Source organism: Myxine glutinosa, chromosome 2 (assembly GCF_964187855.1).
Source record: "Myxine glutinosa chromosome 2, kmMyxGlut1.1, whole genome shotgun sequence".
In the NCBI taxonomy this organism is placed as follows: domain Eukaryota; kingdom Metazoa; phylum Chordata; class Myxini; order Myxiniformes; family Myxinidae; genus Myxine; species Myxine glutinosa.
In genome coordinates, this window is record NC_136262.1 from 128,459,975 (window position 1) to 128,478,398 (window position 18,424).

At 41.0% G+C, this 18,424-nt stretch overlaps 1 protein-coding gene across 1 annotated transcript in view; it reads left to right on the forward strand.

The window, feature by feature from the left end:
* The window catches only part of PTAR1 (protein prenyltransferase alpha subunit repeat containing 1), a 43,787-nt gene that overhangs the window by 5,957 nt on the left and 19,406 nt on the right, over positions 1-18,424 (forward strand). The window contains exons 3-4 of the mRNA XM_068107174.2: positions 5,665-5,731; positions 8,997-9,101. Of these exons, the coding sequence (XP_067963275.2) occupies positions 5,665-5,731; positions 8,997-9,101 (172 nt within the window). The remainder of the gene's footprint in view (positions 1-5,664; positions 5,732-8,996; positions 9,102-18,424) is intronic.

Genomic DNA, 18,424 nt, shown 5'->3' on the forward strand with positions numbered 1-18,424 from the left:
ATTAACGGTTCGGCACACGTGATAGCTCGCTGCTCTCTGATTGGTTGAAGCGTTTTTTGGACATAGCTCGGTAGGTACTTGTCCGATTAATTTCAAACCTTGAAAAGGCACATCCTCGGGTCCCCAGCAATATACCTGGCAAGTTTCAAGTATATCGGACCCGTGGTTGTCGAGAAACAGCGGTCACAGACAAACACACAGACACACAGACACACAGACACACAGACACACAGACACACAGAGATTGCTGGAATTATAGATAGATAATGACAATAGAAAGGCTTTTCACAGGCATCGACCTAATTTTCAAGGTCATGACCTAATTGTAGAAAAAAATAGTTTATCCAATAACTTGACAAAGGCTTGTCCAATCGTAACAAAATTGCCCTCTTTAGATAGCCTAGGCCCTAGAGATATCTGCATTTACACTTAATTTACATCATAACCCTCTTAGTTAAAGGTCATGGTCAAATGGTGGTCTGAAAAAAACGGAAATTGCATTTTTTTGGTCATCACTCAATTTTGCCAAAGTGGAATCTCAAAGACCGCTTGGCCTTCCAAGTTGTTCGTGCATCATGATACTGTATCTTCTCTAATGTTGTACATCTGATATTCAATTAGTGCCCTTGACCTACTTTTTTCGGATTGTGACCTAATAAAAAAAAAAACACATTTTTGACACATTTTGTTAATTTACTCTCGATCCCTAAATATTGAAGGTCAAGGTCATAAGGCTGTCTGAAAAGAATATGGTGATCATTGGATCGCAGGCGCGGGGGAGGCTTACCCTTGGCGATGACTTTCTGATCACAGATATCTAGTTTATAGCTGCAGAAACTGATAAACATGAATACCTTTATGGTCTCTGGGGCCCTTTTCATGTGAATGTCTGTGATCTTGCAAACATCTTTGCCTCGATTATTCTTCACTCGAAGGACCTGCTCCCTACGAGAGTGGCCAGGGAGGTTATGTTATTATTCTTCATTTGATTTTTGAAAAGGATGTTGAATGTTAAATCTATGGCAGCTGTGCTTCAACTACAGTGGAAGCGGCTTGTGCCCATTAACATGAGACGCGTAGGCCCTGCACGTGGTCGTGGCTGCAAGAAAACGTACGTTTCCGTGACTATGTGCAAAAATCAGTGGGAACAAGTTGGGAAGGTCTGCTGCTGGAGTGAGGCTACTGTGAGAAATTGTGGGGTGAAGAAGAGGGGGGTAAGGGGAGGAGGTGGTGCATGAGGCGTAGGATAGTTGGCAAGTATGCACATGTGGTTATATGGTCCATGAAAACGAAACTGGAGTTTTTAACATCTTTGCTTTGCACTGTGGTTACGTGTGAGACTGATGAATGTATGCATTGAACATGTTTAGGGTTTTGAGGAAATGGAACGAAATTGTATTGCCAGATGTCCATTGAATGTCTCATGCGCTGAACAAAAAAAACCCCCAAACTTTTCTTTCGTGGCATTGAACAACTAGAACGGCACTCAGTAGAGAGGATACCTCCGCCTGGTTGGCCATATCACTCAATGGTGAAGAATCACTTTAAAAAATTCTACTGGCTGGATCTGGATCCGGAACTTCACCAAAATTGAATCAATTCTTCCTTGTCACACACACAACCTGTCCAACACGTTTCGTCCAAATCCATCCATAACTTTGTGAGATATCCTGCTATGTATCGTTTTTGGCCCTATCTCCCATTGGTGAAGAATCACTTAAAAAAATTATAGTAGCCGGATCAGGATCCTCACCAAAATCTCACCAGTTCGTCCTTGCCACATACACTACATCTCTGCCTAATTTCGTCCGAATCCATCTGCAACTTATTGAGATATTTGGTTCACAAATGGACAGACGGGTGAAAACATAACCACCATCCGTCTTTGGTGGCGAAGGTAATAACGTTGTTTACCTGTCTGATATCAAGTTAGTTTAAGTTGCGGAGTATTGCCGTCTCAACATTGGGTTGTGGTTTGCTTCATCTTTGTTGCTTAATTTAATTTGATGGTCCGCGTTGGGCCCATTGATTGATTGCAATAATATTTTTTGACATCACCTATCAAACTACTCGCTACACATTACTTCATGCATTCTGCCATTTGTCTTACAAATTGTGATGGTGTACCTTGCACAATTGTGTGGTGCACATTGGCCATAAAAAATGACTTAATTAATATCTGCTAAAAGTAAAAAGTGATGAATGATCAAAAATTCAGGTTTTTGGAAATGGAATGTTAGTGTTTAAATTGGGGGGAGGGGGTTGATAGCTCGTGCTTTGTTGTGTTGTTAATTGATTGCCTCTCTGAAAATCTCTTGAGTTAACCACACTCGATGGATGATGTGATGGTTAGAGCCTCCGCTCAGGGTCTGGGAAGTTGCTCAGGGTCAAACCCCGGCCAAGTCATACTGTAGACTAATGTTTAAAATGATACGTGCTGCTTCCTTGCTTGACATTCAGCATTTAAAAGGTTAAGAGCACGGACAATCCTCATCGTTTGGTACCTATCGGGAGGAGGAAATTCTTTCTTCGGAAATGCCTCGCTCAGTGTGGGGAGAAAGGCGGTGCCATTGTTGTGATGGTGCTGGCACCCAGATCCAAAAAGGCAAAGGCACTTTCCCCGAAGCGTATGTGTCGTTGGTTAGTATCTCCATTTGTGGGTTTCAGGAGGTGGAACGGAATCCTCCCAAGACCCAAAGTATCCACCTCCGCTTTGGTAAGGGATTTCGGTTCATGGACCAAGCTGTTCAACATTTTCAGGGTTTTGTTCTGAGGGCTCTCTTCAGGATCGTCACCAAACCCCGGATTGCTTCCAGTTGCAGTTCATTTGTGATAATATTCCCAGGGATGGTTTTTTAAATCTCAGGTTCATTTGTGGTAATATTCCCAGGGATGGTTTTTTTAAATCTCAGGTTCATTTGTGGTAATATTCCCAGGGATGGTTTTTTTAAATCTCAGGTTCATTTGTGGTAATATTCCCAGGGATGGTTTTTTTAAATCTCAGGTTCATTTGTGATAATATTCCCAGGGATGGTTTTTTTAAATCTCAGGTTCATTTGTGGTAATATTCCCGGGGATGGTTTTTAAAATCTCAGGTTCATTTGTGGTAATATTCCCGGGGATGGTTTAAAAAATCTCAGGTTCATTTGTGGTAATATTCCCGGGGATGGTTTTTAAATCTCAGGTTCATTTGTGGTAATATTCCCAGGGATGGTTTTTAAAATCTCAGGGAGGTTCTTCTTCATCATTTCAGTTGCTCCAATTGTCACTGGTACAATTTTGATGCTCTTCAGCTTCCAACTTCAATTGATCTTACTTTTTGAGGTCCTGGTATTTGATTGTTTCTTGATGTGTGTGTGTGTGTGTGTGTGTGTGTGTGTGTGTGTGTGTGTGTGTGTGTGTGTGTGTGTGTGTGTGTGTGTGTGTGTGTGTGTGTGTGTGTGTGTGTGTGTGTGTGTGTGTGTGTGTGTGTGTGTGTGTGTGTGTGTGTGTGTGTGTCAGCTCAATTGTGAGCTTTTGATCCCATTAAAGAAAGAAAAATCAGGTGATTGATTGCAATAGTGTTGGACTACTAGAATAACTTAGAGGTACAGTGCATTCAGAAAGTATTCAGACCCCTTCACTTTTTTCACATTTTGTTATGCTGCAGCCTCATGCTGAAATCGTTTAAATTCATTTTTTCCCTCATCAATCTACACTCAATATCCCATAATGACAAAGAGAAAACAGGATTTTAGAAAGTTTTACAAATTTATTAAAAAGAATAAAACTGAAATATCACTTTGACATAAGTATTCAGACCCTTTGCTATGACACTTGAAATTTAGCTCAGGTGCCTCCCATTTCTGTTGATAATCTTTGAGATGTTTCTACACCTTTATTGGAGTCCACCTGTGGTAAATTCAATTGATTGTACATGATTTGGAAAGGCACACACCTGTCTACATTTAAGGTCTCACAGCTGACAATGCATATCAGAGCAAAAACCAAGCCATGAGGTCGAAGGAACTGCCTGCAGAGCTCAGAGACAGGATTTTGTCGAGGCACAGATCTGGGGAAGCCGACAAAAAAAATCTCTGCTGCATTGAAGGTTCCCAAGAGCACAGTGGCCTCCATAATTCTTAAATGGAGGAAGTTTGGAACAACCAGGACTCTTCCTAGAGCTGGCTGCCCGGCCAAACTAAGCATTTGGGGGAGAAGGGCCTTGGTAAGAGAGGTGACCAAGAACCCGATGGTCACTCTGGCTGAGCTCCAGAGATCCTGTGTGGAGATGGGAGAAACTTCCAGAAGGGCAACCATCACTGCAACACTCCACCAATCTGGGCTTTATGGCAGAGTGGCCAGACGGAAGCCTCTCCTCAGTGAAAGACATGAAAGCCCGCTTGGAGTTTGCAAAAAAGCACCTAAAGGACTCTCAGACTGTGAAAAACAACATTTTGTGGTGTGATGAAACCAAGATTGAACTGTTTGGCCTCAATTCTAAGCGTCATGTCTGGAGGAAACCAGGCACCGCTCATCATCTGCCCAATACCATCCCAACGGTGAAGCATGGTGGTGGCAGCATCATGCTGTGGGGGTGTTTTTCAGCAGTAGGGACTGGGGGACTGGTCAGGGTTGAGGGAACAATGAACGGAGCAAAGTACAGAGATATCCTTAATGAAAACCTGAAACAGAGCGCTCAGGGCCTCAGACTGGGCCGAAGGTTCACCTTCCAACAGGACAATGACCCTAAGCACACAGCCAAGTCAACGCAGGATTGGCTTAGGGACAACTCTGTGAAGGTCCTTGAGTGGCACAGCCAGAGCCCTGACTTGAACCCAATCGAACATCTCTGGAGAGACCTGAAAATGGCTGTCCACCGACGGTCCCCATCCAACCTGACAGAGCTTGAGAGGATCTGCAGAGAAGAATGGCAGAAAATCCCCAAATCCAGGTGTGCAAAGCTTGTCGCGTCATACCCAAGAAGACTCGAGGCTGTAATCGCTGCCAACGGTGCTTCAACTAAGTACTGAGTTAAGGGTCTGAATACTTATGTAAATGTGATATTTCAGTTTTTTATTTTTAATAAATTTGCAAAACTTTTTAAAATCCTGTTTTCGCTTTGTCATTATGAGGTATTGAGTGTAGATTGATGAGGGAAAAAAAAGAATTTAAACGATTTCAGCATAAGGCTGCAACATAACAAAATGTGAAAAAAGTGAAGGGGTCTGAATACTGTCTGAATGCACTGTATGCTAACTTGCTTCTGAGATGCCTGGGTAGGCCAGACGTGGTGATGCATCATTGTGTGTGCCTTCCCTCAGATGGATGTTGCGCTGGGTGTTCTGTCTGCCGACATTACTAGGTTCGTTAATGATATCACATGTCTCTCGCGGAGAGGCGAGTTATCGCCAGCACTTGTACAAGTTCAAAATTCCTGTTCTCACTTATGGGGAGGACTGGTTCAGCGGCATAGCCACACTCCCAGCACTGATGCAAACCAAAGGATTGACAAGATTTACAAAATGTACACAATCTGTAGTAACGGTACATACAGTTGCTCAGTTATGCTATACCTTTGAATTAGTTACATGAACTAGATAACAAGATTGTGAAGCACGTCTGAGTAGCATGACGTGTCAGTTTAGGTTGCAGCCTCTGTCTGTGAATGCCTTGTCTCTACAGCGTTGGTAGAGCTCACGCACACGTTGCTGCTTCTGAACCCAGACTGCACGACTGCTTGGAATGTCCGGTACGCTCTGCCGACTTACCATTTCAGTTTCAAGAAAAACTTCATTTCAATTGAATATCATGCTTTGAACACGACTGAATCGGAAAACGAATGTGCAGTTTAACTGCAGTAGTTTGGCTCTGAGTTGATCCCGATCGCACACATGCAGAGATGAGTTTTATTTTTATTCTGCCTGCCTGTCTGGCAATCAAACAAAATTAGGAATCATTCCAAACAGGAAACCTGCCGTTTTTAAGGGTGTTATAAAAGACACAAATGACGGGCATGAAGAACCAATGCAACGTGTTAAATAAGGTGGTGTAAAAGATGCTGCATCATTAGCGGTCAGCATTTGAAATGTTAATGCCTTAGCCGACAAAGTCGCTGGATGCGTTGTGATTTTTGAGTTGTCCGTCCATCCGTGATAGGTTTTCGTAAGCGCGATAACTTGAGAACAGCTGAAGGGATCTAAGTCAAACTTGGTACAAGTATGTATTATGATGCAAAGGTGAATTGATTACATTGTGGGGGTCAAGAGGTCATCGGCCTGTGATCCTGTTAAGGAAATATTCTGTTACGGGGCTAACTTGCGAACCAATGATGGGATTTTGACCAAACTTCGTTTAAGTACTGTCGGACCCCGCTATTCATGGGTGATACGTTCCTGGAAAATGCCACGAATTGCGAAACCCCAAATGGCGGGGCATTATTTCAATGAAAAAGGGGGTGGATAGGTTCCCGAGTTGCGAAAATCCGCCATTAGAGAGGAACAAACCGCGAATGGTGAGGCAAATCCCGAGAATGTCGACGATAATCCACGAAGGTCGACAAAAGTTCCGGAAATGGCGAGACAAACCCCACGAAGGTCGATGAAAATCCCATTAATGTATGCCGCAGCATTGTTTCAATGGGGAAAAGGGGGATACGTTAGTTTCCTGGCGGTTCCTGATTCATAGAGGAAATTTTTTTAAGTTTAAAATGTTTTCGACCGCAAATGCACATGATTACAGTTTCATAAAACATGATAAATATTTAAAAAACGACAACACCAGGTACCATTTCCAATTTATTGAAGGAACTGCGCTTACAGTTTAGTAAAAGTGCTTTACAAGCTTAACCATACTGCACCGTGAAACTTTAAAAAAAGAACCACAATACCATCATGTTTGTGGGTCGTGGAAGATATTTTTTGCGTATGTCCAGCTGCTTTATGCATGGCTGGTGAAAGATGGGTCTTATAAATGTGTCAAGCTAGCGGCTCATGAATTTTTTTTTGCGCCCCCGAAAAACCACGAATTCGTGGAACATGGCCGCAAATAGGAAAAAAAACACTGCAATTTTGCGGAACACGGCTGCGAATAGAAAAAAACCCCGCAAATTTGTGGGACACTTTTCCATGAATAGAGAAACAGGTTGTATTTTATCAACCGCGAATATGCGGAACCCGCAAATAGCAGAACCGCAAATAGCGGGGTCCGACTGTATATATGTTTTGATGGAAAGATGAACTGACTAGATTTCACCATCAAGAAGTCAAAGGTCCGAGTCTGTAATCGGGTTTTTGTTACCGCGACAACCTAAGAACTGCAGAAGGGAACCAAGTCGAACGTGGGTGGTACAAGTATGTATAATGATGTAATAACCTTGGCAGAGGCATATCCATCGACATCATGACATCTAAGAGTGCTGTTCTATTCTTTCTTTTTTGTAAGACCTTTATAAACAAATCACAAATCACCATATTGACACTTTAAAAACACTTCCCGTTTAGCAGTATCACTTGGGCAAAATATTACGGCATTTTACATTATCTCGATCAATCAAATTTGCTGCTCGTAGAACCTGCCTATGTCCTCTGTTTTATTTATTTATTTATTTATTATTTATTTTTCTACAGACTGCGTAGGGTATGGTGTTCTAGGAACACTCTCGTCATTTATGCTACAATTCAAACATCCAGCCCTTTCTCTGATAGTTTCTCTTTTCATCTAATGAATGTTGAAAAGTAAATCGCAACTCCTGTGCAGCATTGTTGATGCCCTCAGGTGCTCATGCCAAGGCAGAGCTCGCTTCACACTGTTTCGCTGATACTGGGCACATGTACATTTAATTGAATCTACCATGACTATCAAAACCAGGTCTGTAATTGTGAGATGTTGGTCGGGCCAGATTATTACCCTCGCCACTCGCCAGAGTAGAGGGTATCGCATTTGAGTCCGTTTGTTTGTTTGCTTGTCTGTCTGTCCGCACAGAATAAACATTATTTTCTCAGGAACTGTTTGTCCGATTGACAGGAAATTTTCATCATAGGTGCACCTCCGCCTGTAGAATTTTATGATAATTATGAAGTTATAGGTCACGTGTATGGGCGCCATCTTGGAAACCCCAAAAAACTTTGCACCTCCATATCTCCGAAAGTGCTGCATAGAAAAAAATTGAGACATGGCTCATTGTAAAGAACTCCCCATGGGGAATAACATATGTTAATGATGATGTCATAGGTGCCTCCATTATGATGTCATACAATCAGGATGAAATTCGGTGCAATGACGTCCAAAACTTCATCCAATCAAGATGAAATTTCTTGAGCGTCATCTGGGGAAAAATTGGAGAAGAAAAATAATGATGACGTCATCGGTCACGTGGTTCGGCCGCCGTATTTGTTTTAACACAAAAGCCTTAAAAAAACACTAAAAACACGTCCTTGCAAGGGTCTGCAATCTCTGATTGCTCTTTCTTGTTGCACTTCGTCATTGTGAAAGATTCCCTTTCCTCCACCTGAGCCACAGACAATATGTCTAAAAATTACGTGTAGGTGATATTACAATATGAAGTGAGCCTGTAATTATGGAAATCGTGTAGCTTATCAAGGGCATGCAATTTCCACGTGAATGTGAAGAGTAGCAATTTGCTCGTGAAAGTGCAACTTGGAATTACGTTTAATTTTAGCACTTAACACGTGGTAGTAGTTTCTACCTCAGAGGGAGCACCGTGGGTCTCAAGTTCATTCATGAGACATGCATTTTGTTGCCTGGTGAGGTCTGATTGCACATGACATCAGTTCTCCAACAATAAGCTGCGTTTGAGAAATTCACTGGTCTCTCTTGACCAGTTGTGAAATATTGATGACGAAGAAGTTTTCAAATTCAGAACACACACTGTGTCAGGAGGTATTGGCAGCATTCCTTAAGGCTTAAGAGATAGTCATTTCACTGTTACAAGAATAATTAAATAACTATCTTGTTGCTGTGAGTTACTGATGCAAAGATTGTGATTTGATTTGCAGAAAAGAGTTGATACAGGTGGGCCTCCTTCAGCCTGGGAAGGACCTTTGGTTGGGAAGACTTGCTCTTAGCAGGTTTCCCAAAAGCCCCGATACATGGATTCATAGGTGGGATTTTTTTTTTATACTTTGTAACGGTTCATGTTTTCAAACACTTTTGTTTGTGGTGGCTGTTTGTTCAAATAATAAAAAGGTCTGTATTTGTACTGTGCCTTTTTTTTTTTTTTTTTTTTGTATACAAGATCGAGGCTCGTGAAAGAGCTAACATTAATCACACAAAAAGTCAAACCGACACAAAATACAAAACAAGGGGAGCGGTAGACAAGATGGGGAGAGAGGGGGAAGGACACATACACAACATTTGAGAGCAGGGACATCGAGAGAAATGTGGGAAGGACAGGGCTTGGGGGGAGGTGGGAGAGGTATAAAACATATGGACACTGCAAGGACTTCCAGGAAAGAGGTTGGAATTTCAAAAAAGAGGATCTGGGGTGAATTAGCGGGGGTAGAAAAGATCAAGATTTTGGATGGGGGAAGATAAGAGATGGTGGTGAACAGCTGTTTTAAAGACCTGGAGGGAGGAGTGGGATTGAAGGGAGTGAGGGAGTTTGTTCCAGAGGTGGGAGAAAAGGGGAATGAAAGAGTGAAGGTGAGCAGAGAGCCTAGATTTTGGCAGTTTAACCATAAGAGGGTTGCTGGCAGATCTTGTGCGACCTGTAGGAATATTTGGGGGACAGAGCACAGAGAGAGCTGGGGGAGCAAGGCCGGAGAGGAGTCTGTTGAAGACAGAAAGACCACCAACCTGCCTGCGGTGAGTGAGTGAAAGGCCCTCGGAGTTAGCATCATCGCAGGAGATTCCAATGATTCTGAAGTGCCTGAAGTGCCTGAATTGTTTGTTGAAGTTGTCTTTTGGATGCTGATCTGTTTGCTCATTTGAAAGCAATCCACTGATAACATTCAGTTGTGCATTGCTGTGGCCTTTTTGCATCAAATTTTTAATTGTATGAACATTTTGCGATGTTGAATCGCAAAAAGGAAACAAGCAAGACAATTTCACTACCTTGTACTGTATTAAGGTATTAAGTACTAAGTATTAAGTATTAAGTATTAAGTAAGTATTAAGTATTAAGGTATTAAGTACTGTATTAAGGATTAATCCCTGGTGTTGGGCTAGCGGCTAGGGTGCCGGCTTAGGATCCTAGGATCCTGGGTTCGAATCTCGGTCGATCGCCGAATTAATGCCAGGGGGGTTGACTCAGCCTGTCATCCTTCCGAGGTCGGCTAATTGAGTACCAGTTCACTGGTAATTCCCTGTTTGTCGTTGAAGGCGGCAAAAAGGGTTGGCGTCAGGAAGGGCATCCGGCCGTAAAACATTGCTTCAAAAAGGGGACCAAAAAACAACAACTACCACGGTCCCCGAAAAAGGCCAACCCCCGCCTTGCGGGGAAAAATGGCCTCTAAACGGTGGTTGTTGTTGGTTGTTGTACTGTATTAAGGCTTAGCGGCTAGGGTACCTGCTTAGGATCCTGGGTTCGAATCCCGGTCGATCGCTGAATTAACGCCAGGGGGGTTAACTCAGCCTGTCATCCTTCCGAGGTCGGCAAATTGAGTACCAGTTCACTGGTAATTCCCTGTTTGTCGTGAAAGGCGACCAACAGGGTTGGCGGCAGGAAGGGCATCCGGCCATAAAACATTGCTTAAAAAAGGGGACCACGGTGCCCAAAAAAGGCCAACCCCCGCTTTGCGGGGAAAAATGGCCTCTAAAGGTGGTTCTTGTACTGTATTAAGGACATCCGTCCCTCACCAATCATGGGTTTTCAAACTGCAGTTTCAGGTATCCACTTTTGATGCTCTGTATCGTTTCAAACGCTCTAACGTTTTTACCAACCATGGTACACAGTTTCAAGTAACCACGGGTTTCCACGGCCGCACATGAGTATGCCACCTGCCATTTCAAATCTCAGCATATATACGCAGTGCCTTCAGAAGGTATTTACACCCCTTGATTTTGTTCACATTTTGATGTGTTGTAGCCTGAATTTAAAATGGATTAAATTGAGATTTTTAGTCACTGATCTACACATAATACCCCATAATGTCAAAGTGGTATTTTGTTTTAGAAATTCTTGCAAAACAATTAAAAATGAAAAACTGTAATGTCTTGTCAATAAGTATTCAATCCCTTTTGCTATGATACTCCAAATTGAGCTCAGGTTCATCCAATTTCCTTTGATCATCCTTGAGATGTCTCTACAATTTGATCGGAGTCCACCTGTGCCCAATTCAATTGATTGGACATGATTTAGAAAGAAACACATCTTTCTATTTATAAGTTCCCACAGTTGACATTGCATGTCAGAGCAGAAACTCTTCCATGAAGTCCAAGGAACTCTATGTAGAACTCCAAAATGGAATTGTGAGGAGGCATAACTCTGGGGAAGGGTATAAAACAATTTCAAGAGTGTTGAAAGTTCCCAAGAGCACAGTGAGCTCCATCATTAGGAAATGGAAAGAATATGGAACTACCCAGACTCTTCCTAGAGCTGGCTGTCTGACCATTCTGAGCAACGGGGCAAGAAGTAACTTGATCAGGAAGGTGACCAAGAACCTAGTCACCACTCTGACAGAACTACAGAGTTCCTTGGCTGAGATGGGAGAACTTGCCAGAAGGACAACATTCTCTACAGCACTTCACAATTCTACCCTTGATGGGAGAGTAGCCAGATGGAAGCCACTCCTGAGAAAAAAGGCACACGCCTGGAGTTTGCACAAAGGCACGTGGAAGACTCTGTGATCATGAGGCAAAAGGTTCTGTCTGATGAGACGAAAATTGAACTCTTTGGCCTGGTATGCAAAGGGATATGTCTGGTGGAAACCGAGCACAGCTCATCACCCATCTAACACCATCCCTACTGTGAACCATCGTGGTGGCAGCGTCATGCTATGGGGATGCTTTTCAGCAGAAGGAACTGGGAGACTTGTAAGGATAGAGGGAACAATGAATGGAGCCAAATATAGGCAAATCCTGAAGGAGAACCTGGTTCAGAGTGTAAAAGACCTTGGACTGTGGTGAAGATTTATTTACTTTCCAACAGGACAATGGCACCAAGCATACAGCCAAAGCAACACTGGAATGTCTTCAGAACAAGAACGTGAAAGTCCTTGAATGGCCCAGCCAAAGCCCAGACTTGAATCTCATTGATAAATTTGTGGGAAAACATGAAGATTGCTGTTCTCCGACCCTCCCCATCCAACTTGACAAAGCTTGAGCAAACCTGCAAGGAAGAATAGGAGAAACTCCCCAAATCCAGATGTGCAAAGCTGATACAGACAAACCCAATACGATTTGAAGCTGTAATCACTACGAAAGGTGCTTCTTTGAGGTATTGACACAGGGTTGAATACTTGAATACTTAGATTAGATATTTCTGTATTTCATTTTAAATTATTTTGTAAAAGATTCGAGAAAACAAATTCCACTTTGACATTATGGATTATTATGTGTAGATCGGTGACAAAAAAATCTCACTTTAACCCATTTTTAATTCAGGCTGTTACACAACAAAATGTGAAAAACGTCAAGGCGTGTAAATACTTTCTGAAGGCGCTGCAGCACACAAAGACAAGAACGGCACTCATGGAGCACATACCTTCACCAGGCTGAACACTTTACATTTTGTGTCACACTAACAGGCCAGGTCTGGATCCGGACCTCAACCAAAATCGAATCGGCTTGTTCTTGTCACCAATCCAACTCATCCACCAAGTTTTGTCATAACTCGTCCACAAGTTATTATATATCATGGTATATATCGTTTTGGCCCCACCTGTCAATGGTGAAGAATCGCTTAAAAATTCTAGTATCTAGATTCTGATCTTCACCAAAATCTCATAAATTCGTCCTTGTTGAAGACCCAACCTCTCCACCAAATTTAGTCTGAATCTGTCCACAACTTTTTTAGATATCCACAACTTCTGTTAACAGATAAACAAACAAGCAAACAGATGCCCAGGCAGACAGGGGTTGCCTACAAACATATGCCCATCCACCTTCGGTGGCAGAGGTAAAAATGGTCTCAGTAGTTCTAATTACAGAAAACTGATGGCTAATGTGTCGGAGCACATAGGAGACATCCAATTTTAATTTTGAAGTGCCATCAGGAAGCTGCTGGTGGGAGGTTGTGTGCAGTGCCATGCACGGTATTACACGACTGTGCCTTGGTGGTACCTCGGCTCCGGCGCGATATCGATATACTGGTTATATCAGTATAATTTTTCATATCGATATACCGGTATTGGAAATTTGAAAATCCCGGTCATCCCGAAAAAAAATCAATTTAAAAAAAATAAAAATCGGTATATCCACAAAAATATCGCTACATCACCAACAAATCGAAGAAAGTTACTTGCAACCCTTGTATATACTGTACAGTGTACATGATTTAAAATGCTTTCATGCATTTCGCTACACCTCGAACAGTGGCATGTGTGGCGTTAAGACATACCAGCAAGTAGGTACAGTAGGATTAAACTTTTAACTTTTAGCACTCGAGCACCGTACGAGCAATCACGTTTTTGTTTGTCCTCACTGCTGTTTTTAAAGCAATTGGTTATTACCTCCGCCACCAAAGATGGATGGAGGTTATGTTTTCACCCCTGTCTGTTTGTTACTTGGCAATTTTTTATTATTATTATTATTGTTTTGCAAGTATGTTTTAACTTTTAACTTGTGTTTTTTTTTTGCAAGTATGTTTAATTTTCCTTGACATATCACGTGCCTTCGATATGGTCTGGCACCCAGCTCTGCTCACCAAACTCTCCTCCTATTGTATCCATGGAAATCTCCACTCATGGCTTGCGGACTTCCTCGCTGGTCGTCGGCAACGTGTGGCCCTGAATGGATTTCTCTCATCTCCCCTTCCTGTTCAGGCTGGAGTTCCCCAAGGCAGTGTTCTGGGCCCTGTGCTATTTCTGGTCTTCATCAATGATCTCTCCGACTCTCTGGAAAATCCTCTCTATCTCTTTGCTGATGACTCCACTATCTGCCGCTCCATTCCTCATCCCTCAGATCGGCAGTCTGCAGCCTCCTCGCTCTCTGCAGACCTGGACAAAATCACAGACTGGTCAAACAAGTGGAACATGTCTTTCAATCCTGACAAATCCCACACTCTTACTATGTCTCTCTGAAAAGACCGCCTGGAAAACCCTCCCATCTACTTTCTCAACAATCCTCTCCAAGACGTTCTGTCGCTCAAGCTTTTGGGTCTCACTATCTGCCATGATCTTTCTTGGGAAAACCACATTTCCAAGCTGGCCTCCAAAGCCAGTCGCCGACTGGGCATCCTACGTCGTGCGAAGTCCTTCCTTGGCACACCTGAGCTCCTCACCACATACAAGGCTTTCATCCGCAGCTCAATGGAATACTGTTCCCCCCTCTGGGCCGGTGCTCCTGCCTCACACCTAGCTCGGCTTCACGCTGTTGAAACCAAAGCTTTCAGAATCATTGGAATCTCCTGCGATGAAGCTAACTCTGAGGGCCTTTCACTCTCACCGCAGGCAGGTTGGTGGTCTTTCTGTCTTCTACCGACTCCTCTCCGGCCTTGCTCCCCCAGCTCTCTCTGTGCTCTGTCCCCCTAATATTCCTACAGGTCGCACAAGATCTGCCAGCAACCCTCTTATGGTTAAACTGCCAAAATCTGGGCTCTCTGCTCACCTTCACTCTTTCATTCCCCTTTTCTCCCACCTCTGGAACAAACTCCCCCACTCCCTTCAATCCCACTCCTCCCTCCAGGTCTTTAAGACAGCTGTTCACCACCATCTCTTATCTTCCCCCATCCAAAACCTTGATCTTTTCTACCCCCGGTAATTCACCCCAGAGTCCTTGCAGTGTTCATATGTTTTATACCTCTCCCACCTCCCCCCCAAGTCCTCCCGATGTCCCTGCTCTCAAATGTTGTGTTTGTGTCCTTCCCCCTCTGTTCCCATCTTGTCTGCCCCTCCCCTTGTTTTTTGTGTTTTGTGTGTCGGTTTGACTTTTTGTGTGATTAATGTTAGCTCTTTCACGAGCCTCGATCTTGGATTCAAAAAACAAAACAAAAAAAGAAGAAGTAAATAGTGTGTAAATAACCCTTATGAAGTAAATAGCTTGTAAATAACCCTTGTGAAGTAAATAGTGTGTAAATAACACACATGAAGTAAAGAGTGTGTAAATAACCCTGATGAAGTAAATAGTGTCAATAACCAATATGAAGTAAATAGTGTGTAAATCACCCTTATGAAGTAAATAGTGGATAAATAACCCATATCAAGTAAATAGTGTGTAAATTACCCTCATGAAGTAAATAGTGTGTAAATAACACACATGAAGTAAATAGTGTGTAAATAACCCTTATGAAGTAAATAGTGTGTAAATAACCCATATGAAGTAAATAGTGTGTAAATAACCCATATGAAGTAAATAGTGTGTAAATAACCCATATGAAGTAAATAGTGTGTAAATAACCCTTATGAAGTAAATAGTGTGTAAATAACCCTTATGAAGTAAATAGTGTGTAAATAACCCATATGAAGTAAATAGTGTGTAAATAACCCAGATGAAGTAAATAGTGTGTAAATAACCCATATGAAGTAAATAGTGTGTAAATAACCCTTATGAAGTCAATAGTGTGTAAATAACCCATATGAAGTAAATAGTGTGTAAATAACCCATATGAAGTAAACAGTGTGTAAATAACTCTTATGAAGTAAATAGTGTGTAAATAACCAATATGAAGTAAATAGTGTGTTAATAACCCATATGAAGTAAATAGTGTGTAAATAACCCTTATGAAGTAAATAGTGTGTAAATAACCCAGATGAAGTAAATAGTGTGTAAATAACCCTTATGAAGTAAATAGTGTGTAAATAACCCTTATGAAGTCAATAGTGTGTAAATAACCCATATGAAGTAAATAGTGTGTAAATAACCCATATGAAGTAAATAGTGTGTAAATAACCCATATGAAGTAAATAGTGTGTAAATAACCCATATGAAGTAAATAGTGTGTAAATAACCCTTATGAAGTAAATAGTGTGTAAATAACTCTTATGAAATAAATAGTGTGTAAATAACCCTTATGAAGTAAATAGTGTGTAAATAACCCTTATGAAGTAAATAGTGTGTAAATAACCCACATGAAGTAAATAGTGTGTAAATAACCCACATGAAGTAAATAGTGTGTAAATAACCCTTATGAAGTAAATAGTTTGTAAATAACCCTTATGAAGTAAATAGTGTGTAAATAACCCATATTAAGTAAATAGTGTGTAAATAACCCATATGAAGTAAATAGTGTGTAAATAACCCATATGAAGTAAATAGTGTGTAAATAACCCTTATGAAGTAAATAGTGTGTAAATAACCAATATGAAGTAAATAGTGTGTAAATAACCCTTATGAAGTAAATAGTGTGTAAATAACCCATATGAAGTAAATAGTGTGTTTTCTTCTTAATATACTTAATATACTTAATTATAATATAATAAAATACTTCATAACCCATATGAAGTAAATAGTTGGCGTCAGGAATAACCCTTATGAAGTAAATAGTGTGTAAATAACCCAGATGAAGTAAATAGTGTGTAAATAACCCATATGAAGGAAATAGTGTGTAAATAACCCTTATGAAGTAAATAGTGTGTAAATAACCCTTGTGAAGTAAATAGTGTGTAAATAACCCATATGAAGTAAATAGTGTGTAAATAACCAATATGAAGTAAATAGTGTGTAAATAACCCTTATGAAGTAAATAGTGTGTAAATAACCAATATGAAGTAAATAGTGTGTAAATAACCAATATGAAGTAAATAGTGTGTAAATAACCCTTATGAAGTAAATAGTGTGTAAATAACCCTTATGAAGTAAATAGTGTGTTAATAACCCTTATGAAGTAAATAGTGTGTAAATAACCCTTATGAAGTAAATAGTGTGTTAATAACCCTTATGAAGTAAATAGTGTGTAAATAACCCAGATGAAGTAAATAGTGTGTAAATAACCCATATGAAGGAAATAGTGTGTAAATAACCCTTATGAAGTAAATAGTGTGTAAATAACCCTTGTGAAGTAAATAGTGTGTAAATAACCCTTATGAAGTAAATAGTGTGTAAATAACCCATATCAAGTAAATAGTGTGTAAATTACCCTCATGAAGTAAATAGTGTGTAAATAACCCTTATGAGGTAAATAGTGTGTAAGTAACCCATATGAAGTGAATAGTGTGTAAATAACCCTTACAAAGTAAATAGTGTGTAAATAACCCTTTTGAAGTAAATAGTGTGTAAATAACCCATATGAAGTAAATAGTGTGCAAATAACCCTTATGAAGTAAATAGTGTGTAAATAGCCCATATGAAGTAAATCGTGTGTAAAATAACCCTTATGAAGTAAATAGTGTGTAAATAGCCCATATGAAGTAAATAGTGTGTAAATAACCCAGATGAAGTAAATAGTGTGTAAATAACCCATATGAAGTAAATAGTGTGTAAATTACCCTTACTAGGGCATGCCCGTACTATATATATATCTAAAATTATATCCCCCCCCTCTATTTACATGAAATGGTTTGGTCCATTCGCAAAGCCAAAGCGAACCGCTTGCGAGTACGGTGACAATCCCCCCCCCCTCTATTTACATGAAATGGTTTGGTCCAAAGCGAACGGCTTGCGAGTACGGTGACAATCCCCCCCCCTCTATTTACATGAAATGGTTTGGTCCAAAGCGAACGGCTTGCGAGTACGGTGACAATCCCCCCCCTCTATTTACATGAAATGGTTTGGTCCAAAGCGAACGGCTTGCGGAGTTTGGTAAAGAAATCGCCATAGCGTGCACAAACGCGCAGGAAAGCGAAAGAATCGCAAATTAGTTTTAATTAGTTTTAAAAATTAGTTTAACGCCAACATAGTTTGCCAACGTGAAATAAATGAATACGCTCTCAAATGTGCCGTCCGAGGCAGAGTCTGTTCGGCACGTTCGGCACACGTGATAGCTCGCTGCTCTCTGATTGGTTGAATCGTTTTTTGGACATAGCTCGGTAACTACTTCTCCGATTAATATGAAACCTTGAAAAGGCACATCCTCAGGTCCCCAGCAATATACCTGGCAAGTTTAAAGTATATCGGACCCGTGGTTGTCGAGAAACAGCGGTCACAGACATACACACAGACATACACACAGAGATTACTGGAATTATAGATAGATGAAGTAAATAGTGTGTTAATAACCCTTATGAAGTAAATAGTGTGTAAATAACCCAGATGAAGTAAATAGTGTGTAAATAACCCATATGAAGGAAATAGTGTGTAAATAACCCTTATGAAGTAAATAGTGTGTAAATAACCCTTGTGAAGTAAATAGTGTGTAAATAACCCTTATGAAGTAAACAACAACATAACA